At 41.3% G+C, this 25,216-nt stretch overlaps 1 protein-coding gene across 1 annotated transcript in view; it reads left to right on the top strand.

The window, feature by feature from the left end:
- VWDE (von Willebrand factor D and EGF domains) overlaps positions 1-25,216 on the top strand; it is a 79,288-nt gene that overhangs the window by 15,590 nt on the left and 38,482 nt on the right. The window contains exons 6-13 of the mRNA XM_075261585.1: positions 381-470; positions 2,869-3,013; positions 10,308-10,522; positions 11,501-11,574; positions 12,108-12,381; positions 14,718-14,926; positions 15,853-16,790; positions 16,867-17,003. Coding sequence (XP_075117686.1) covers positions 381-470; positions 2,869-3,013; positions 10,308-10,522; positions 11,501-11,574; positions 12,108-12,381; positions 14,718-14,926; positions 15,853-16,790; positions 16,867-17,003 — 2,082 coding nt within the window. The remainder of the gene's footprint in view (positions 1-380; positions 471-2,868; positions 3,014-10,307; positions 10,523-11,500; positions 11,575-12,107; positions 12,382-14,717; positions 14,927-15,852; positions 16,791-16,866; positions 17,004-25,216) is intronic.

Raw genomic sequence — 25,216 nt, 5'->3', positions numbered from 1 at the left:
ATGGTAATTTGGAGTCCTATTGGAAGATTGACTTGGTGAAAGACTTCGTTTTTGTTACCATCTAACGTTCACGTCTATTCTGGAGTCTCCGTCATTCGGGACCCCCAGTGAACCTAGCCTAAATTCCTTCTAAAAGACTAACGTTTAAAGGTATTAAAGCCTGTCCTATCATATTTATAGTTTGTCTTTCCCATCCATAAGAGGTCACCATGTCATAGATCCCATCTCAAGATCTTCTCAAGGTTCTTCAGTCTTAATCTGTGTTCACCTCTGTTACCCCTTGCGCATCCCCAGGATTCTCATGTGCTTTGATGCTGATATATTACTATCAGACTTCTCATTATTGTCCCACCTCACTCCATCATCGCATTGTATTACAGATCTACTGCAGCGTCTCCAGCTTTAACCTGGAACAACCAGATGTTCTCAGCCTGACTCTGGAGAGCCAAGAATTTTTTGCTGGCATTAAGGTAAATAGTAAAGTAATCTTTTATGGCCTGTTATTACCGGGAATACACTGTCCAAAATAGCCTTTGTTCTTGGGTAGATTACAAGCTTAAGATAACATTCCTTCTTCTGGACATGTTGGTGGCTTCTCAGGATCAAGTCACGGCAAGAAATAAAATGTCTTAAAATGAATTCTTCCTCTTTAGGGATAAGATTACTTTTTGTAGTATTTTATTGATCTCAAGCATTGACAACTTTGCAAAAAGCCTAGATTGGAAATGTAAAATTTGATGTCTACAGTTCCTATGAAGACCTGTGTATCTCAATGGTTACAGACTACAAACCAACACTGAGTAGTCTGATCTCTCTAATGCCTTAACTCTTTCTAATCTTTCCTGCTGCCAATGTAAATGATGCTATTCAGATAGAAATAGGGTCATTGTGATTGTAATATGTCACCTAATCTCATATCAAGCTGGAGTGTGGCACCAAGGGGGCTGACAAAGAAGAGGACAATCTGCAGTCAGGACAGGTTGGGTTTGTGCAGTATGTTAAATCAGGCAGAGGTAAGGGCAGGTGGCACAGGATCAATATGGTAATCAGGCGGAGGTCAGGGCAGACGGCACAGGATTAATATGGTAATCGGGCTGAGGTCAGGACAGGTGGCACAGGATCAATTTGGTAATCAGGCTGAGGTCAGGACAGGCGGCACAGGATCAATATGTTAATCAGGCTGAGGTCAGGACAGGTGGAACAGGATCAATATGGTAATCAAGCTGAGGTCAGGACAGGCAGCACTGGATCAATATGATAATGAGGCTGAGGACAGGACACGTGGCACAGGAACAATACGGTAATAAGGCTGAGGTCAGGACAGGTGGCACAGGATCAATATGGTAATCAGGCTGAGGTCTGGACAGACGGCACAGGATCAATATGGTAATCAGGCTGAGGTCTGGACAGGTGGCAATGGATCAATATGGTAATCAGGCTGAGGACAGGACACTTGGCACAGGAACAATACGGTAATCAGGCTGAGGTCAGGACAGGTGGCACAGGTTCAATATGTTAATCAGGCTGAGCTCAGGACAGGTGGCACAGGATCAATATGGTAATCAGGCTGAGGATAGGAAATGTGGCACAGGATCAATATAGTAATCAGGCTGAGGTCAGGACAGGTGGCACTGGATCAATATGGTAATCAGGCTGAGGTCAGGACAGGTGGCACTGGATCAATATGGTAATCAGGCTGAGGTCAGGACAGGTAGCACAGGAAAATTATGGTAATCAGCCTGAGGTCAGGACAGGCAGAACAGGATCAATTTGGTAATCAAGCTGAGGTCAGGACAGGCAGCACAGTATAGATACAGAAATCAGGCTGAGGTCAGGACAGGCATCACAGGATCAATATGGTAATCAAGCTGAGGTCAGGACAGGCAGCACAGGATAGATACAGAAATCAGGCTGAGGTCAGGACAGGTGGCACAGGATCAATATGGTAATCAGGCTGAGGTCAGGACAGGTGGCACAGGATTAATATGGTAATCAGGCTGAGGTCAGGACAGGTGGCACAGGATTAATATGGTAATCAGGCTGAGGTCAGGACAGGCAGAACAAATTTAGAGTCAGATAATGTGCAGATGTTGAACATGTAATCAGAAATACAATAACTGGTATATTTTTGCAGGATTTAGCAAGATAGGATACCAACTTGCTCAGACACCTCCCTGTGGGGGTAGTGCCTTGTATACACAGAGAACACAGTGAATTGGCTTGGGAAAGTAAAAAAACTGTGCTAGCCCTTTAAGCTCTGCCAAGGAAGTCCTATGGGCATACACAGAAGTAGGTGGAGGAGGCAATAATTATTTAGGCAGCCCCGGCCACCGTGAGTAGCAAAACGGCAGCGGTCATGAACTGTCAGAGTTACATACAATACGGACTTAGGTATACCGATTAACAGTAAGCTCAGCAGTAACACTCAATGCCAAGTAGCTGCCTCAAAGGCAAATACAAATTTGGGCTGCATTAAAAGAAATCTGATCCAAATACAATACTGCCCCTCTTATAAGGCTTCATCTTGAATATGGGGCTTAGTTTTGGACTGGATTGCTGTAAAGAATACAGAGACCCAGCGAGGCTTCAGTAGTGAGTGCGAACGTGTAGTAGGACGCCAACGTATCCCAGGTTTCCTTTCAATCTCAAAAAACTTGATTTAAATTGATGGGTCACCAAAGACACGACCCCCTGTGTATTCCTGACTGTGTACAACGCTGCTGATATGTTTGTGTTCTGTAAACCAAGGCGAATAAACAAAATGCTTATTTTTTTGTCTATTTTCTTGGAACTTCGATGAGATGTTTATTTGTCCCCAAACTCATTCCACAAACGGATGTCCTCATGGTATCTCTATCGTCCTCACAGCTGGATCCAGAATCTTTCACCATCTCAGAAGACGGAAGAGAATACAAGATGGAGGTGACGAGCACAATCCCGATATCATGTTCAGATACAAGTCAATTGTCAAATGATTGTAGAATCTCACTACGGTTCAATACAATGAATGCAGGTAGGTCGGAGATGGCACCTCGGAGGTCCTACATAACATGATGGCGTCAAACTGACCTTCCACACATCATATAATCCTATTGAAAGTCCATAAAAATAATATCGTGGAATTGATGCCCTATATATAAAATCCATATGTTAAACAAACATTCATGTCCGAATAAACGCCGGCCTCAAATATCTACGTGATTTGTCAGTTTAGACTCCAATAACCACTTGTAAGAAGATTGAATGCAATAAAAATCATTTCATTATCATAAAAAAAAACCAGATAAGTCAAGTGCGGAGTTTCTTTTCCATTTTTTTCACTCGTCGTTTGTGATTACAAAGATCAAAGCGATCCTCGGGGCAAAAAGATTTGTCTTTCAACAAGAACATCAGCAATTCCACAAAGCCTAGAAATAAATTGTTCCTGCTAAAGGTTGAAAAAAAAAATTGGCGACTTTAGTCATGTTTGTGCCACAGGCGTCTGCTCCAAGTCTGAGCGTCTACTTATCTGTATCCTGTAACATTCTGGTGATTACACATTATAGCGGTACAGAAGAATATTATACCAATGGGGATTACTGTGAGATGGAAAGCAAAATTGTATGTAATCAATTGTAAAGGGGTGAATAACAAAAAATTCTAAAAATTTCAGCAGCCAGAGACTAAAATACTAATAATACTACTATAATACTGCACCTATGTACATAGGAGCAGTATTATAGTAGTTATATTCTTGTACATTGGAGCAGTATTATAGTAGTTATATTCTTGTACATAGGAGTAGTATTATAGTAGTTATATTCTTGTACATAGGAGGTAGTATTATAGTAGTTATATTCTTGTACATAGGAGTAGTATTATAGTAGTTATATTCTTGTACATAGGAGGTAGTATTATAGTAGTTATATTCTTGTACATAGGAGTAGTATTATAGTAGTTATATTCTTGTACATAGGAGTAGTATTATAGTAGTTATATTCTTGTACATAGGAGCAGTATTATAGTAGTTATATTCTTGTACATAGGAGTAGTATTATAGTAGTTATATTCTTGTACATAGGAGCAGTATTATAGTAGTTATATTCTTGTACATTGGAGCAGTATTATAGTAGTTATATTCTTGTACATAGGAGTAGTATTATAGTAGTTATATTCTTGTACATAGGAGTAGTATTATAGTAGTTATATTCTTGTACATAGGAGCAGTATTATAGTAGTTATATTCTTGTATATAGGAGTAGTATTATAGTAGTTATATTCTTGTACATAGGAGTAGTATTATAGTAGTTATATTCTTGTACATAGGAGCAGTATTATAGTAGTTATATTCTTGTATATAGGAGTAGTATTATAGTAGTTATATTCTTGTACATAGGAGTAGTATTATAGTAGTTATATTCTTGTACATAGAAGCAGTATTATATAACTAGTATAAAACTACTCCTATGTACAAGAACATAACTACTATAATACTGCTCCTATGTACAAGAACATAACTACTATAATACTGCTCCTATGTACAAGAATATAACTACTATAATACTACTCCTATGTACAAGAATATAACTACTATAATACTACCTCCTATGTACAAGAATATAACTACTATAATACTACTCCTATGTACAAGAACATAGCTACTATAATACTACTCCTATGTACAAGAATAAAACTACTATAATACTACCTCCTATGTACAAGAATATAACTACTATAATACTGCCCCTATGTACAAGAATATAACTACTATAATACTGCCCCTATGTACAAGAATATAACTACTATAATACTGCTCCTATGTACAAGAATATAACTACTATAATATTACTCCTATGTACAAGAATATAACTACTATAATACTACCTCCTATGTACAAGAATATAACTACTATAATACTACTCCTATGTACGAGAATATAACTACTATAATACTACCTCCTATGTACAAGAATATAACTACTATAATACTACTCCTATGCACAAGAATATAACTACTATAATACTACCTCCTATGTACAAGAATATAACTACTATAATACTGCCCCTATGTACAAGAATATAACTACTATAATACTGACCCTATGTACAAGAATATAACTACTATAATACTACCTCCTATGTACAAGAATATAACTACTATAATACTACTCCTATGTACAAGAATATAACTACTATAATACTGCTCCTATGTACAAGAATATAACTACTATAATACTACCTCCTATGTACAAGAATATAACTACTATAATACTGCTCCTACTATAATACTACTCCTATGTACAAGAATATAACTACTATAATACTACTCCTACTATAATACTGGTCCTATGTACAAGAATATAACTACTATAATACTACCCCTATGTACAAGAATATAACTACTATAATACTACTCCTATGTATAAGAATATAACCACTATAATACTACTCCTATGTACTAATATATAACTACTATAATAGTACTCCTATGTACAAGAATATAACTACTATAATACTGCTCCTATGTACAAGAATATAAACTACTATAATACTACTCCTATGTACAAGAATATAACTATTATAATACTACTCCTATGTACAAGAATATAACTAGTAGTAATAGTAGTTATATTCTTGTACATAGGAGCAGTATTATAGTAGTTATATTCTTGTACATAGGACCAGTATTATAGTAGTTATATTCTTGTGCATAGGGGCAGTATTATAGTAGTTATATTCTTGTACATAGGGGCAGTATTATAGTAGTTATATTCTTGTACATAGGAGTAGTATTATAGTAGTTATATTCTTGTACATAGGGGCAGTATTATAGTAGTTATATTCTTGTACATAGGAGTAGTATTATAGTAGTTATATTCTTGTACATAGGGGCAGTATTATAGTAGTTATATTCTTGTACATAGGGGCAGTATTATAGTAGTTATATTCTTGTATATAGGACCAGTATTATAGTAGTTATATTCTTGTACATAGGAGTAGTATTATAGTAGTTATATTCTTGTACATAGGAGCAGTATTATAGTAGTTATATTCTTGTACATAGGAGGTAGTATTATAGTAGTTATATTCTTGTACATAGGAGGTAGTGTTATTGTAGTTGTATTATTGTACATACAGGGCCGCCATCAGGAATTTTGGGGCCCCATACAGCCTAAGTGTCTGCCCCCCCCCCCGCCATTTTAAAACTACCTTATTTTGCGACATACCCATTCTGTATTACATTTCCCTTTATTTAGCAGCATTACAAGGCTTAATCAGATTCTATTTGCAGGTATAATCTGCTCCGTGTGACAGCCCCTATAGAGAGCCAACACCATTTATAAGAGCCCTCCTAATAAATCCTCAGGGCTTATTCACATTGCGTTTTTGGCCTCCCTTGCTGGGATACGTTGGTAACCAGTCAGAATCAGCTGTCAACTTATCCCTGCACGAAGAACTGGCCATTAAAAAAAGGGGGCCTGCAGTTCTCCGTACAGGGATAAGTGGGTAGCTGATTGTGACTGGTTACCAACGTATCCCGGCAAGGGAGGCCAAAAACGCAATGTGAACACTCCTTTAAAGTGAAAGTCCCACCCCCAAACAGGCTGCTATGTAGTAGCATAGCAGCCTACATCATTATTAATACAAAGCACACATACCTTTGGAGGTATTGTGTGCTTTGTAGTTCTCCAGCTAAAAACTTATATATTATATATTATTGCCCCAGCTTCCTCTCCGCAGTGCCGCACACCCGATGCCCCAACAATCCCCCTCCCCCCCCCCGACCACCCTCTAACATCTTTCCATTGCCCCCAGTACCCATATCTCCCAACTTTTGAAGAACCAAAAGAGGGACAAAATGTGCGGCGCGCTTTGCGCGCCGTGGGAATTTTAGCCCCACCCACTGTTATGTTGACTCCGACAACTCATTAATTTTTCATGTGCCCGCACACAGTATAATCCTCCTACAGTCACCTGTAAACTATATGTCCCCCCTCCGTCTCTCCCCCAGCTTCATATACACCCTTCATCTGCCTCCAGATTCATGTCCCCTCCATCTCTGCCTCCAGATTCATGTCCCCCTTCCATCTCTGCCACCAGATTCATGTCCCCCCTCCATCTCTGCCCCCAGATTCATGTCCCCCCTCCATCTCTGCCCCCAGATTCATGTCCCCCCTCCATCTCTGCCCCCAGATTCATGTCCCTCCATCTCTGCCCCCAGATTCATGTCCCCCCCAACTCTGCCCCCAGATTCATGTCCCCCCATCTCTGCCCCCAGATTCATGTCCCCCCATCTCTGCCCCCAGATTCATGTCCCCCCCATCTCTGCCCCCAGATTCATGTCCCCCATCTCTGCCCCCAGATTCATGTCCCCCCAACTCTGCCCCCAGATTCATGTCCCCTCCATCTCTGCCCCCAGATTCATGTCCCCCCATCTCTGCCCCCAGATTCATGTCCCCCCATCTCTGCCCCCAGATTCATGTCCTCTCCATCTCTGCCCCCAGATTCATGTCTCCACAGCTCTGCCCCCAGATTCATGTCCCCTCCATCTCTGCCCCCAGATTCATGTCTCCACAGCTCTGCCCCCAGATTCATGTCCCCCATCTCTGCCCCCAGATTCATGTCCCCACATCTCTGCCCCCAGATTCATGTGCCCCCCATCTCTGCCCCCAGATTCATGTCTACACAGCTCTGCCCCCAGATTCATGCCCCCCATCTCTGCCCCCAGATTCATGCCCCCCCATCTCTGCCCCCAGATTCATGTCCCCCCATCTCTGCCCCCAGATTCATGTCCCCCCATCTCTGCCCCCAGATTCATGTCCCCTCCATCTCTGCCCCCAGATTCATGTCTCCACAGCTCTGCCCCCAGATTCATGTCCCCCATCTCTGCCCCCAGATTCATGTCCCCACATCTCTGCCCCCAGATTCATGTGCCCCCCATCTCTGCCCCCAGATTCTTGTGCCCCCCATCTCTGCCCCCAGATTCATGTCTCCACAGCTCTGCCCCCAGATTCATGTCCCCCATCTCTGCCCCCAGATTCATGTGCCCCCCATCTCTGCCCCCAGATTCATGCCCCCCATCTCTGCCCCCAGATTCATGTCCCCCCATCTCTGCCCCCAGATTCATGTCCCTCCATCTCTGCCCCCAGTGTCATGCCGTCCTCTCCTTCATCTGCCCCCAGTTTCACGTTCCACATTAGACTTACCTTCTCCTTCGTTCCCCCGCTGCTCTCTCGGCGCCTCTCTCTCTTACTGGCGGACAGTTGTAGACGCGATGTGACGTCATCACATCGCGTCTACACTGCCGGGTAGCCGGCGGCAGCGCTGAAGCGAGGAGCTGACCTGTGTCAGCTCCTCTCTTCGCTGCTGCCGCCGGTCTCGCTGACACATATGCGGCTGAAGCGAGGAGCTGACCTGTGTCAGCTCCTCTCTTCGCTGCTGCCGCCGGTCTCGCTGACACATATGCGGCTGAAGCGAGGAGCTGACCTGTGTCAGCTCCTCGCTTCAGCCGCATATGTGTCAGCGAGAGAGGCGGCAGCAGCGAAGAGAGCAGCTGACACAGGTCAGCTCCTTGCTTCAGCCGCGTATGTCTGCAACTCAGATCTGCGTCCTCTGGATGCAGATCTGAGTTGAAACAGCAGACATAGAATGACTGCTGTGGGCGCCAGGGGGCCGGCACACGGTGGCGGGCCAAAACCGGGCCCCCCCCATTTTTAAATTTGGCCGGGCCCCTGACGCCAGTAGCAGTAGTACTGGCCTATCGGCGGCCCTGTGTACATAGGAGTAGTATTATAGTAGTTATATTCTTGTACATAGGAGCAGTATTATAGTAGTTATATTCTTGTACATAGGAGTAGTATTATAGTAGTTATATTCTTGTACATAGGAGTAGTATTATAGTAGTTATATTCTTGTACATAGGAGTAGTATTATAGTAGTTATATTCTTGTACATAGGAGGTAGTATTATAGTAGTTATATTCTTGTACATAGGAGTAGTATTATAGTAGTTATATTCTTGTACATAGGAGTAGTATTATAGTAGTTATATTCTTGTACATAGGAGGTAGTATTATAGTAGTTATATTCTTGTACATAGGAGTAGTATTATACTAGTTATATAATACTGCTCCTATGTACAAGAATATAACTACTATAATACTACCTCCTATGTATAAGAATATAACTAGTATAATACTACTCCTATGTACAAGAATATAACTACTATAATACTACTCCTATGTACAAGAATATAACTACTATAATACTACCTCCTATGTACAAGAATATAACTACTATAATACTACTCCTATGTACTAATATATAACTAGTATAATACTACTCCTATGTACAAGAATATAACTACTATAATACTACTCCTATGTACAAGAATATAACTACTATAATACTACTCCTATGTACAAGAATATAACTACTATAATACTACTCCTATATACAAGAATATAACTACTATAATACTACCTCCTATGTACAAGAATATAACTACTATAATACTTCTCCTATGTACAAGAATATAACTACTATAATACTACCTATGTACAAGAATATAACTACTATAATACTGCTCCTATGTACAAGAATATAACTACCATAATACTGCTCCTATGTACAAGAATATAACTACTATAATACTGCTCTTATGTACAAGAATATAACTACTATAATACTACTCCTATGTACAAGAATATAACTACTATAATACTACTCCTATGTACAAGAATATAACTACTATAATACTGCTCCTATGTACAAGAATATAACTACTATAATACTACTCCTATGTACAAGAATATAACTACTATAATACTGCTCCTATGTACAAGAATATAACTACTATAATACTGCTCTTATGTACAAGAATATAACTACTATAATACTGCTCTTATGTACAAGAATATAACTACTATAATACTACTCCTATGTACAAGAATATAACTACTATAATACCGCTCCTATGCACAAGAATATAACTACTATAATACTGCTCCTATGCACAAGAATATAACTACTATAATACTGCTCCTATGCACAAGAATATAACTACTATAATACTGCTCCTATGTACTAATATATAACTACTATAATACTGCCTCTTTCCTAGTCTGCTGAGTGGCTTATCTTGTACATTGGCGGCTTCTGCTTTGGCAGACTACTTCTCTATTATGATGACTTCTATTATGAGCTGTATCACTGTATTGGAGAATATTCGGTGTCAGTACATACTGCTCAGTGTTTGTCTTGGCTGTGTCTATTTGATGAGCAATGGCTTTGGCTATAATAAAACCTCGTATGATTTTGTTTTTCACAGCTGAGGAGAAGCATGACTCAGATTTGGCACTTTCCTCTTGTGATGTGAATCTCCCGCAGTCGAGCTGCCAAAACGGAACGTGCGGTCAGGCTGCCCTCTATTATACCGCAGTGATGGACTTTGCATCGGATGGGGACACAGTGACCAGCATTGAAGTTGACCCCATTGTTAGCACCAATTTCCTGTGGAACGGTTACGTGCCAGAGCCAGTACAGGTGCTATAGTTACATAGTTGTTCTTTATATAAAGGGGCTCCCTATCCCTCACATATGTAGGTGACATGTTATCAGCATGTATACATAGTTATATTATTGTACTGATGTCTCCTCCCTTACTTTAGGATTAAAATGTCTCATGAAACCAATTCAATACAATATCATGACATGCTAACCATACCATTGACAGACTGAAATTCCCAACATAACCACTAGATGGCCTCACATAGATACAGACATCTCGTGATACAATATTGCAAAACCATGTTGTTTTGATAAGCTGATCATCTTGACACCTCTGTAACTGAGACATCCATAAAATTCTAGAGGGGGTTCAGGAGTCCTCTGCCTATTGTGATGAGCCGAAACAGACAGCTGAAATATTATAATTTATATTTATTTATAATATTTCAGATTTTACGGTTTATTTTCTACATCAATGGTAAAAATGTTGTAATAGATTTAATTAAAGGAAAATTCCCATTTCCTATTTCCCTCCTCTTATCTCTGGCCTTAGCATTGAATTCAATGCTCTGTCTATAAACAATTACACAAACAGATCAGCTAAAAAATGAAGTCTATGGAGAGAGAAGGATTGCAGAAGTGAGACTGAGGACGTAGAGATGAAGAGATCTGTCCATAGCCACAAAGAGCTGAATCATAATTCACCTGATTTATCCAGTCCTTGGCTGGATTGTGTCTCAAGGAACTATCCTCCTCCTCCCCCTCTCCCCTCTCCATAGACTTCTATTGGTTACTTCTGATTTGATCATGGTAAAGAAGGAAATAAGTGAAGATACATTTTTCCTAAATACAACGTTTCTTATCTTTTCCTCTACTATACATGTATGAAATATAAAGTGAATGGTGGGTTACCCTTTAACTCTTCGTGCTGGGGGTTTGGAGCTCTGTATCTGGGAAACAAAGCTCCTATATAAAGACAATACTAAGCAGAAAATGTCTGTATTCTCCATTTAGATCACAGTGAAGGATATCCCTACTGCGTACTGCTACTCATTTACTGACCCCCATATCATCACCTTTGATGGCAGGTAATATCTTATACATCTCGCAACGTCTTAGGTATTTCTTGACCAGATGTGATTGACAGACGACCTCACGCCATGTTATACTGCAGAGGTGACGGGCTGTAGTCAGTGGTTCTGTATGGGCCTATTGAATGTACATGGTGGTGATGTATAACAATGTACTGTACAGTGCCAAGATCTCAATGTTATATTGGTGTCCGTTACAAAAAAATGGGCATTTACCAATTGATAAAAAATATGGGTCCCTTTAAGACTAAGGAAGGCATTAGATATTAGAAGCTTGATAGAACCATTGGGTATAGTGTACAAGGAAAGCTGGAAGGAAGTGCTGCTAACTCTGCAGCACACCCACAGGCGAAGGGAGGTATAACACCGTGCCCATTGAAATACATGGACTGTGTGTAAGCCATGGACATGTTGGGTCCTCCAGTGATAGAGACACTCTTTATAGTCAGTCCAGGTTTGTGATGCAGATCTCAGATCCGAAACACCTCACTATTAACCCCAGGTAACACAACACGTCTTTGTCTTTGCAGAGTTTATGATAACTTTAACACGGGGACCTTTGTTCTGTATAAGAGCGCATCTCGTGACTTCGAAATTCACGTCCGGCAGTGGGATTGTGGAAGCGTTGAACACCCGGCTTCGTGCAATTGTGGCTTTGTAGCCAAGGAAGGAGGAGATATCATCACCTTTGACATGTGCAGCGGTCAGCTCCACGAATCTCAGCCTCACCTGGCCGTCAAGACTCAGGAATCATCGGAGCCCAACTTTAGGATTACTGAGTCTTATCATGGGAGGAAGATGACGGTAAGTACGATACACAACTATGAGGCTCTCCTCCAGAAGGAGCTGTCTCTCGGTAGCTACCCTTTCCCGGGATTTCAGGATTTCAGGATCGGTCATGTTTCAAGGCTCCTCAATGAATTAGACGTTGACAGGCAGTGTATCTGCCTATAGGTGGCGCTAGAGAGATGGTTTTCCATCTCTGTTGGAAAGATAATTTTGCCAGCAAGACTCCCTATAACTCACAATCTCCTTTCATGCACAGAAAACTCCTCTCCAGCTGCCCCTATTGTCTAGAATTTGCTTCCTCACCCAGATAGACGTTCCCTATTGTTTAACCATCCCTTACATCCTCACCCCTTTAAGATTGTCTATCTATATTCATCTTCATCACTCATCAACTGAGCAATTTTTCCGTCATGTCGATAATGAGGCACTTTTATACACCTCGGTGATGTCATCAGAAAGGTCACGAACTGTCAATCACCGCGGACTTACTTTACATAAGAGATTAACCCTGTATTTTATTATTCCAGATACGTCTGCTTTTCATAAGGTTCATGTAAGCTATTATCACTCATTTGGCCCCATATGTTCAACTTACATCTATAGGTTAGTCATCTTTGCCTTCCCCCCCACCTATTGGCCCCCCAAACGCTTCAGAATCCCTCCGTGATTTATTACCAGTCTTATGGCTGTAGGGGAAAAAACATGGGACTTTGAAATGTGATTCATGGCGACGAAGGGGTTAACTCATTGGCCTGTGGGAAAGTAGGAATCCACTTGCCAGATGTTCTCAGATGGTCGCAGTAAAGATACTTATTGGAAATTGCTGGAGAGCGAGGCCAAGGCGATTGTAATATTTACATTGTAGCAAATGTATCCGAGTCACATTGGAGACGCTCGGGCTCTCAGACTGTAAGGCCATTGTGTTGGAGAGCGCGAGCCGTTCCCTGCCAATAATGTAATGTAAGGCTAATACTGGATCGGGGATCACTTGAGTCATGGATATAGTGTTCCAGGCCAGATATGTTGTATGAAATCATTCCTGAGATGGCCCATCTGTTCGCAGTGTGCAGGGATGTTTAGGGGATTGGTAATGGGGCAGATTACAATGTGTTACATTGGTAACTGAAGAAATTCTTAAAGTGAAACAATGTTTCTGTAAAGCTTTGTACAAATTCTAGAACCAAATTATAGCACCCCTATATGCCAACAATGTAACAAAGAGGAATACGGGGGCATGCAAGCAATAGAAACAGCAATAGCGCCCTCTATCACATGTGTTAGGCTTCCCCCTTCTCTCAAGCTGCCCCTATCCTCTCGAGCTTACTTCCTAACAGTCTCTCCTCCTCAAAAACTTAGCCCCTACTTTTTAGACCTCATACCCAGTTTTCTGGGCAGTAGTAGGGCATTTTTGGCACATGGTCCTCTACCCTAAAAAATGTGGCAATGATGTGACCCTTTCTTAATTTTTCGACCTGCTTGCTAGGAAATCAAAGTGGGTGCTAGACCTTCAATTGTGTCTCGTGAGTCCCAGCAGGGATCATTCCACCTTCTTACTGCTTACAAGTAGGGTTGAGCCGATCTTGAGATTTCAGGATCGATTTTAAAATCCGATTTCCGATCATTTTCCAGCCAATCCCGATTCTGATCATGAAATTTACATGATCGCCAATCAGGATTGCTCAACCCTAGTCAATGCTTCTCTATAAGAGAAAGCCACTTTTAGGGTTGAGCCGATCTTGAGATTTCAAAATCCGATTTCCGATCATTTTCCAGCCGATCCCGATCGTAAATTTTGCTCGATCACCGATCCGGATCCAATCTTTCCCGATCCCGATCGCTCAACCCTACTTACAAGCATTATATAGAGAGTCCCTGACTTCACAAGACTATTAGATGCTTCTTTTCTATGTCTGGCCGTTAGTCGTATCCACAGATATTTGTGTATCACACTCAGGTCCCTTATTTTAATAGTGAAAGGTTCTCTTTAAAGGGGTTCCCCACTTTGGACAACCCCTTTTTTGTTAGAAAGGTCCCTTGACAATAAAATTTCCTCTGTGATCAGATGTGATCTGTAGGGAAATCTCTCCATTAGTGTTCAGTTTCCCTGCAGTGCCACCACTGGGGAAATGAAGTATTACACAGTGTCCAATCATGTGTCTGAGCAATGTAGGACAGGACAGGTCCTCCAGGCAGAGAGACACTCCTTACTCTGGCTCATGGATGGGGGACCCCAGTGTATAGCAATGGATTTACTGGACTAGAGTTCCCCTTTAAATAACACACTGATCTGCAGGAGCAGTGAATAGGTTTTATATCACAAGATAAACGTCATTTTCCGTGTTTGGTTGCAGATTTTGTTCTCGTCTGGCGCCTTCATCCGGGCTGATGTCAGTGACTGGGGGATGAGTCTGACCCTCAGGGTGTCCAGTATGGACTATCAGAAGACGCTGGGACTTTGTGGGACATTCGATGGAAACCCAAACAACGACTTCCACGACAAGAAAGGAGTTCAGCTGGAGGAGACGTCACACGGGCGCCTTTATTTCATCAACCAGTGGAAGTAAGAAGTCAAATTTATTGTCATGGTTCTCATTTTCATGAATGACCATAAACCAATAGATGGGGGGACAGAAGCGAATCTAGAACGAGCCTTATGTCAATGGACCATATGGGGCAAATACACCCCAATGTCAACAAAAACTTTATGACCCTGTACACATCAGAAATCAAGACAAAGGCCTATGTTTTGTAACATCTATAACATGTCCATTGTTAGAACAATGAAAGTCAATGGATATAGACACACTTCTATCATGGACCATGACTGGTCCAGTTAAAAATGGATGACAAGCGGGCATGTTCATGTGCATGAGGCCTATAGGAGATATGAATCTCTCGATCATAGTGTAGAGGGATTACAAAGAGTGTCTCTCGCTCTGGAGGACCTGTCCTGTCCCGCTTTACATAGATTCAATTGGATACTGTGTAATGCTCACATTCACCTGTGGTGGCGCTGCAGGGAAATTGAATACTTATTCTCAGATTTCCCCCAAGATCACAGCTCGTCACTGGATACCCCAGCAGGAGGACACTTAGCTTACTGGGTCAACAAGTAGGAATTGTCCAGTGTGGGGTTGAGATTTCAGGATCCATTTTAAAATCTGATTTCTGATCATTTACCAGCCGATCCCGATCGTGAAATTTGCTCGATCGCCGATCGGGATCCGATCTTTCCCGATCCCAATCGCTGAACCCTAGTCAATGCTTCTCTATGGTAAAAGTCACTTTTAGGGTTGAGCTGATCTTGAGATTTCAAAATCCGATTTCCGACCATTTTCCAGCCGATCCCGATTGTGAAATTTGCTCGATCCCAATCAGGATCCGATCTTTTCCGATCCCGATCGCTCAACCCTAGTCCAGAGTCAATAACCCCTTTCACATGAACTCCATAAAATATTTTGGCTGAAATGTTCCTTGTCCTTACAGGATTCCTGCAGGAGAAAGTTTGTTCGACAAAATCCCAATTTCTGTTCCCCAAACTATCGAGAAGACTAAGTATTGTGGTTGTTCATCCAGGCCGGAGAGTAACCCCACACAACAATCACCAAACACTCTCCACAATGCTCCACAAGATGTCCTCACCTGCACCAGCGATGAGAATGTGAGGTTTCTGACATTAATACCAGTCTTGGATGTTACCAATGAGTATGTCTTCTCAACCGAGACCACTCGGGACCTCAAGAAGCGCTCGCTGGATGGTCTCCAAGAGTATGATCCCTTATCCACTGAGGTTGGCCTCCAAGGAATGGTCACCAACTCTTTCAAGAATGTATCGAGGACAAATGTCATCTCAAGGAGGCCACCACAACACATGGGAAGACCAAGCAAAGAGAATGTTACTAAGAACCGAGCTAAACGTCAGAATTATTATGAAGATCTCTCAACGTTCCCCTATCAAAGTCTGAGCCAAACAGACTTGGAAGGATTCAGCTACTTCTTCCCTGAAGATCACTCGACATACACCCTTCCTGATCTTCTGCCTTCTTGGCCAACTCCCTCAGGGTTGACTCATTCATATGCTTCAGCAGTTTGCCAGCAGGCGGTCTTCAACTCCAGTATTGGAAAACTGTGCGCTGGATTCTTGGAGAAACGTCTCATGGATGTGATTGACATGTGTATTACAGACATAGTATTGAAGGATGACCTAGGATGGACCGAAGCCGGATTAGCCCTCCTGGAGAATGAGTGTGAAAGAAAAATATTGGACTTAAGATACGACCAAGCAAGAACCTTCCAGATCCCTATAGAGAAGATTGTCTTAGAACTGAGATGTCCCAACCTCTGCAGCTCCAATGGGCAGTGTATGGAGTGGGGCTGCGCCTGCTTCGATGGCTATAGCTCCTATGACTGTAGTATCTTGTCTGGTAAGTTTGGTTATCACGTGTTTGCTCAGTAGGTGACAACGTATCAATGACTTGTTCTATTCTCACTCTTGTAAAGACCAGGTGCCTGAAATTTCGGAGCTTGAAAATTTTGGTCTTTGTGATGTTCGAAAGTATGACTGCTCTTCTGTAAGAGTATTTGGGCTGGGCTTCAAGGAGGTAGAAAATCTGAAATGTGAATTTACAAAGCAACAGGTATGTAGATGTGGAAGTTTTACTTCATACTAATGACATGAAATAATAATGTTATATGCAATTGTTTATGTAACTCACTGTGTACATACATCACATTACTTATCCTGTATTATACTCCAGAGCTGCGCTCACTATTCTGCTGGTGCAGTCACTGTGTACATACATTACATTACTTATCCTGTATTATACTCCAGAGCTGCGCTCACTATTCTGCTGGTACAGTCACTGTGTACATACATTACATTACTTATCCTGTATTATACTCCAGAGCTGCACTCACTATTCTGCTGGTGCAGTCACTGTGTACATACATTACATTACTTATCCTGTATTATACCCCAGAGCTGCGCTCACTATTCTGCTGGTGCAGTCACTGTGTACATACATTACAGTACTTATCCTGTATTATACCCCAGAGCTGCGCTCACTATTCTGCTGGTGCAGTCACTGTGTACATACATTACATTACTTATCCTGTATTATACTCCAGAGCTGCGCTCACTATTCTGCTGGTGCAGTCACTGTGTACATACATTACATTACTTATCCTGTATTATACTCCAGAGCTGCGCTCACTATTTTGCTGGTACAGTCACTGTGTACATACATTACATCACTTATCCTGTATTATACTCCAGAGCTGCGCTCACTATTCTGCTTGTGCAGTCACTGTGTACATACATTACATTACTTATCCTGTATTATACTCCAGAGCTGCGCTCACTATTCTGCTGGTGCAGTCACTGTGTACATACATTACATTACTTATCCTGTATTATACTCCAGAGCTGCGCTCACTATTTTGCTGGTACAGTCACTGTGTACATACATTACATCACTTATCCTGTATTATACTCCAGAGCTGCGCTCACTATTCTGCTTGTGCAGTCACTGTGTACATACATTACATTACTTATCCTGTATTATACTCCAGAGCTGCGCTCACTATTCTGCTTGTGCAGTCACTGTGTACATACATGACATTACTTATCCTGTATTATACCCCAGAGCTGCGCTCACTATTCTGCTGGTACAGTCACTGTGTACATACATTACATTGCTTATCCTGTATTATACTCCAGAGCTGCGCTCACTATTCTGCTGGTGCAGTCACTGTGTACATACATTACATTACTTATCTTGTATTATACTCCAGAGCTGCGCTCACTATTCTGCTGGTACAGTCACTGTGTACATACATTACATTACTTATCCTGTATTATACTCCAGAGCTGCGCTCACTATTCTGCTGGTGCAGTCCCTGTGTACATACATTACATTACTTATCCTGTATTATACTCCAGAGCTGCGCTCACTATTCTGCTGGTACAGTCACTGTGTACATACATTACATTACTTATCCTGTATTATACTCCAGAGCTGCACTCACTATACTGCTGGTATAGTCACTGTGTACATACATTACATTACTTATCCTGTATTATACTCCAGAGCTGCGCTCAATATTCTGCTGGTGCAGTCACTGTGTACATACATTACATTACTTATCCTGTATTATACTCCAGAGCTGCACTCACTATTCTGCTGGTATAGTCACTGTGTACATACATTACATTACTTATCCTGTATTATACCCCAGAGCTGCGCTCACTATTCTGCTGGTGCAGTCACTGTGTACATACATTACATTACTTATCCTGTATTATACTCCAGAGCTGCGCTCACTATTCTGCTGGTGCAGTCACTGTGTACATACATTACATTACTTATCCTGTATTATACTCCAGAGCTGCGCTCACTATTCTGCTTGTGCAGTCACTGTGTACATACATGACATTACTTATCCTGTATTATACCCCAGAGCTGCGCTCACTATTCTGCTGGTACAGTCACTGTGTACATACATTACATTGCTTATCCTGTATTATACTCCAGAGCTGCGCTCACTATTCTGCTGGTGCAGTCACTGTGTACATACATTACATTACTTATCTTGTATTATACTCCAGAGCTGCGCTCACTATTCTGCTGGTACAGTCACTGTGTACATACATTACATTACTTATCCTGTATTATACTCCAGAGCTGCGCTCACTATTCTGCTGGTGCAGTCCCTGTGTACATACATTACATTACTTATCCTGTATTATACTCCAGAGCTGCGCTCACTATTCTGCTGGTACAGTCACTGTGTACATACATTACATTACTTATCCTGTATTATACTCCAGAGCTGCACTCACTATACTGCTGGTATAGTCACTGTGTACATACATTACATTACTTATCCTGTATTATACTCCAGAGCTGCGCTCAATATTCTGCTGGTGCAGTCACTGTGTACATACATTACATTACTTATCCTGTATTATACTCCAGAGCTGCACTCACTATTCTGCTGGTATAGTCACTGTGTACATACATTACATTACTTATCCTGTATTATACCCCAGAGCTGCGCTCACTATTCTGCTGGTGCAGTCACTGTGTACATACATTACATTACTTATCCTGTATTATACTCCAGAGCTGCGCTCACTATTCTGCTGGTGCAGTCACTGTGTACATACATTACATTACTTATCCTGTATTATACTCCAGAGCTGTGCTCACTATTCTGCTGGTACAGTCACTGTGTACATACATTACATTACTTATCTTGTATTATACTCCAGAGCTGCGCTCACTATTCTGCTGGTACAGTCACTGTGTACATACATTACATTACTTATCCTGTATTATACTCCAGAGCTGCGCTCACTATTCTGCTGGTGCAGTCCCTGTGTACATACATTACATTACTTATCCTGTATTATACTCCAGAGCTGCGCTCACTATTCTGCTGGTACAGTCACTGTGTACATACATTACATTACTTATCCTGTATTATACTCCAGAGCTGCACTCACTATACTGCTGGTATAGTCACTGTGTACATACATTACATTACTTATCCTGTATTATACTCCAGAGCTGCGCTCAATATTCTGCTGGTGCAGTCACTGTGTACATACATTACATTACTTATCCTGTATTATACTCCAGAGCTGCACTCACTATTCTGCTGGTATAGTCACTGTGTACATACATTACATTACTTATCCTGTATTATACCCCAGAGCTGCGCTCACTATTCTGCTGGTGCAGTCACTGTGTACATACATTACATTACTTATCCTGTATTATACTCCAGAGCTGCGCTCACTATTCTGCTGGTGCAGTCACTGTGTACATACATTACATTACTTATCCTGTATTATACTCCAGAGCTGCGCTCACTATTCTGCTTGTGCAGTCACTGTGTACATACATGACATTACTTATCCTGTATTATACCCCAGAGCTGCGCTCACTATTCTGCTGGTACAGTCACTGTGTACATACATTACATTGCTTATCCTGTATTATACTCCAGAGCTGCGCTCACTATTCTGCTGGTGCAGTCACTGTGTACATACATTACATTACTTATCTTGTATTATACTCCAGAGCTGCGCTCACTATTCTGCTGGTACAGTCACTGTGTACATACATTACATTACTTATCCTGTATTATACTCCAGAGCTGCGCTCACTATTCTGCTGGTGCAGTCCCTGTGTACATACATTACATTACTTATCCTGTATTATACTCCAGAGCTGCGCTCACTATTCTGCTGGTACAGTCACTGTGTACATACATTACATTACTTATCCTGTATTATACTCCAGAGCTGCACTCACTATACTGCTGGTATAGTCACTGTGTACATACATTACATTACTTATCCTGTATTATACTCCAGAGCTGCGCTCAATATTCTGCTGGTGCAGTCACTGTGTACATACATTACATTACTTATCCTGTATTATACTCCAGAGCTGCACTCACTATTCTGCTGGTATAGTCACTGTGTACATACATTACATTACTTATCCTGTATTATACCCCAGAGCTGCGCTCACTATTCTGCTGGTGCAGTCACTGTGTACATACATTACATTACTTATCCTGTATTATACTCCAGAGCTGCGCTCACTATTCTGCTGGTGCAGTCACTGTGTACATACATTACATTACTTATCCTGTATTATACTCCAGAGCTGCGCTCACTATTTTGCTGGTACAGTCACTGTGTACATACATTACATCACTTATCCTGTATTATACTCCAGAGCTGCGCTCACTATTCTGCTTGTGCAGTCACTGTGTACATACATTACATTACTTATCCTGTATTATACTCCAGAGCTGCGCTCACTATTCTGCTGGTGCAGTCACTGTGTACATACATTACATTACTTATCCTGTATTATACTCCAGAGCTGCGCTCACTATTTTGCTGGTACAGTCACTGTGTACATACATTACATCACTTATCCTGTATTATACTCCAGAGCTGCGCTCACTATTCTGCTTGTGCAGTCACTGTGTACATACATTACATTACTTATCCTGTATTATACTCCAGAGCTGCGCTCACTATTCTGCTTGTGCAGTCACTGTGTACATACATGACATTACTTATCCTGTATTATACCCCAGAGCTGCGCTCACTATTCTGCTGGTACAGTCACTGTGTACATACATTACATTGCTTATCCTGTATTATACTCCAGAGCTGCGCTCACTATTCTGCTGGTGCAGTCACTGTGTACATACATTACATTACTTATCTTGTATTATACTCCAGAGCTGCGCTCACTATTCTGCTGGTACAGTCACTGTGTACATACATTACATTACTTATCCTGTATTATACTCCAGAGCTGCGCTCACTATTCTGCTGGTGCAGTCCCTGTGTACATACATTACATTACTTATCCTGTATTATACTCCAGAGCTGCGCTCACTATTCTGCTGGTACAGTCACTGTGTACATACATTACATTACTTATCCTGTATTATACTCCAGAGCTGCACTCACTATACTGCTGGTATAGTCACTGTGTACATACATTACATTACTTATCCTGTATTATACTCCAGAGCTGCGCTCAATATTCTGCTGGTGCAGTCACTGTGTACATACATTACATTACTTATCCTGTATTATACTCCAGAGCTGCACTCACTATTCTGCTGGTATAGTCACTGTGTACATACATTACATTACTTATCCTGTATTATACCCCAGAGCTGCGCTCACTATTCTGCTGGTGCAGTCACTGTGTACATACATTACATTACTTATCCTGTATTATACTCCAGAGCTGCGCTCACTATTCTGCTGGTGCAGTCACTGTGTACATACATTACATTACTTATCCTGTATTATACTCCAGAGCTGCGCTCACTATTCTGCTTGTGCAGTCACTGTGTACATACATGACATTACTTATCCTGTATTATACCCCAGAGCTGCGCTCACTATTCTGCTGGTACAGTCACTGTGTACATACATTACATTGCTTATCCTGTATTATACTCCAGAGCTGCGCTCACTATTCTGCTGGTGCAGTCACTGTGTACATACATTACATTACTTATCTTGTATTATACTCCAGAGCTGCGCTCACTATTCTGCTGGTACAGTCACTGTGTACATACATTACATTACTTATCCTGTATTATACTCCAGAGCTGCGCTCACTATTCTGCTGGTGCAGTCCCTGTGTACATACATTACATTACTTATCCTGTATTATACTCCAGAGCTGCGCTCACTATTCTGCTGGTACAGTCACTGTGTACATACATTACATTACTTATCCTGTATTATACTCCAGAGCTGCACTCACTATACTGCTGGTATAGTCACTGTGTACATACATTACATTACTTATCCTGTATTATACTCCAGAGCTGCGCTCAATATTCTGCTGGTGCAGTCACTGTGTACATACATTACATTACTTATCCTGTATTATACTCCAGAGCTGCACTCACTATTCTGCTGGTATAGTCACTGTGTACATACATTACATTACTTATCCTGTATTATACCCCAGAGCTGCGCTCACTATTCTGCTGGTGCAGTCACTGTGTACATACATTACATTACTTATCCTGTATTATACTCCAGAGCTGCGCTCACTATTCTGCTGGTGCAGTCACTGTGTACATACATTACATTACTTATCCTGTATTATACTCCAGAGCTGTGCTCACTATTCTGCTGGTACAGTCACTGTGTACATACATTACATTACTTATCTTGTATTATACTCCAGAGCTGCGCTCACTATTCTGCTGGTACAGTCACTGTGTACATACATTACATTACTTATCCTGTATTATACTCCAGAGCTGCGCTCACTATTCTGCTGGTGCAGTCCCTGTGTACATACATTACATTACTTATCCTGTATTATACTCCAGAGCTGCGCTCACTATTCTGCTGGTACAGTCACTGTGTACATACATTACATTACTTATCCTGTATTATACTCCAGAGCTGCACTCACTATACTGCTGGTATAGTCACTGTGTACATACATTACATTACTTATCCTGTATTATACTCCAGAGCTGCGCTCAATATTCTGCTGGTGCAGTCACTGTGTACATACATTACATTACTTATCCTGTATTATACTCCAGAGCTGCACTCACTATTCTGCTGGTATAGTCACTGTGTACATACATTACATTACTTATCCTGTATTATACCCCAGAGCTGCGCTCACTATTCTGCTGGTGCAGTCACTGTGTACATACATTACATTACTTATCCTGTATTATACTCCAGAGCTGCGCTCACTATTCTGCTGGTGCAGTCACTGTGTACATACATTACATTACTTATCCTGTATTATACTCCAGAGCTGCGCTCACTATTCTGCTTGTGCAGTCACTGTGTACATACATGACATTACTTATCCTGTATTATACCCCAGAGCTGCGCTCACTATTCTGCTGGTACAGTCACTGTGTACATACATTACATTGCTTATCCTGTATTATACTCCAGAGCTGCGCTCACTATTCTGCTGGTGCAGTCACTGTGTACATACATTACATTACTTATCTTGTATTATACTCCAGAGCTGCGCTCACTATTCTGCTGGTACAGTCACTGTGTACATACATTACATTACTTATCCTGTATTATACTCCAGAGCTGCGCTCACTATTCTGCTGGTGCAGTCCCTGTGTACATACATTACATTACTTATCCTGTATTATACTCCAGAGCTGCGCTCACTATTCTGCTGGTACAGTCACTGTGTACATACATTACATTACTTATCCTGTATTATACTCCAGAGCTGCACTCACTATACTGCTGGTATAGTCACTGTGTACATACATTACATTACTTATCCTGTATTATACTCCAGAGCTGCGCTCAATATTCTGCTGGTGCAGTCACTGTGTACATACATTACATTACTTATCCTGTATTATACTCCAGAGCTGCACTCACTATTCTGCTGGTATAGTCACTGTGTACATACATTACATTACTTATCCTGTATTATACCCCAGAGCTGCGCTCACTATTCTGCTGGTGCAGTCACTGTGTACATACATTACATTACTTATCCTGTATTATACTCCAGAGCTGCGCTCACTATTCTGCTGGTGCAGTCACTGTGTACATACATTACATTACTTATCCTGTATTATACTCCAGAGCTGCGCTCACTATTTTGCTGGTACAGTCACTGTGTACATACATTACATCACTTATCCTGTATTATACTCCAGAGCTGCGCTCACTATTCTGCTTGTGCAGTCACTGTGTACATACATTACATTACTTATCCTGTATTATACTCCAGAGCTGCGCTCACTATTCTGCTTGTGCAGTCACTGTGTACATACATTACATTACTTATCCTGTATTATACCCCAGAGCTGCGCTCACTATTCTGCTGGTACAGTCACTGTGTACATACATTACATTGCTTATCCTGTATTATACTCCAGAGCTGCGCTCACTATTCTGCTGGTGCAGTCACTGTGTACATACATTACATTACTTATCTTGTATTATACTCCAGAGCTGCGCTCACTATTCTGCTGGTACAGTCACTGTGTACATACATTACATTACTTATCCTGTATTATACTCCAGAGCTGCACTCACTATACTGCTGGTATAGTCACTGTGTACATACATTACTTATCCTGTATTATACTCCAGAGCTGCACTCACTATTCTGCTGGTATAGTCACTGTGTACATACATTACATTACTTATCCTGTATTATACTCCAGAGCTGCGCTCACTATTCTGCTGGTACAATCACTGTGTACATACATTACATTACTTATCCTGTATTATACTCCAGAGCTGCGCTCACTATTCTGCTGGTACAGTCAC

Source organism: Leptodactylus fuscus, unplaced genomic scaffold, assembly GCF_031893055.1.
Source record: "Leptodactylus fuscus isolate aLepFus1 unplaced genomic scaffold, aLepFus1.hap2 HAP2_SCAFFOLD_222, whole genome shotgun sequence".
NCBI classification, from domain to species: domain Eukaryota; kingdom Metazoa; phylum Chordata; class Amphibia; order Anura; family Leptodactylidae; genus Leptodactylus; species Leptodactylus fuscus.
This window is presented reverse-complemented; position numbering and strand designations above follow the sequence as displayed.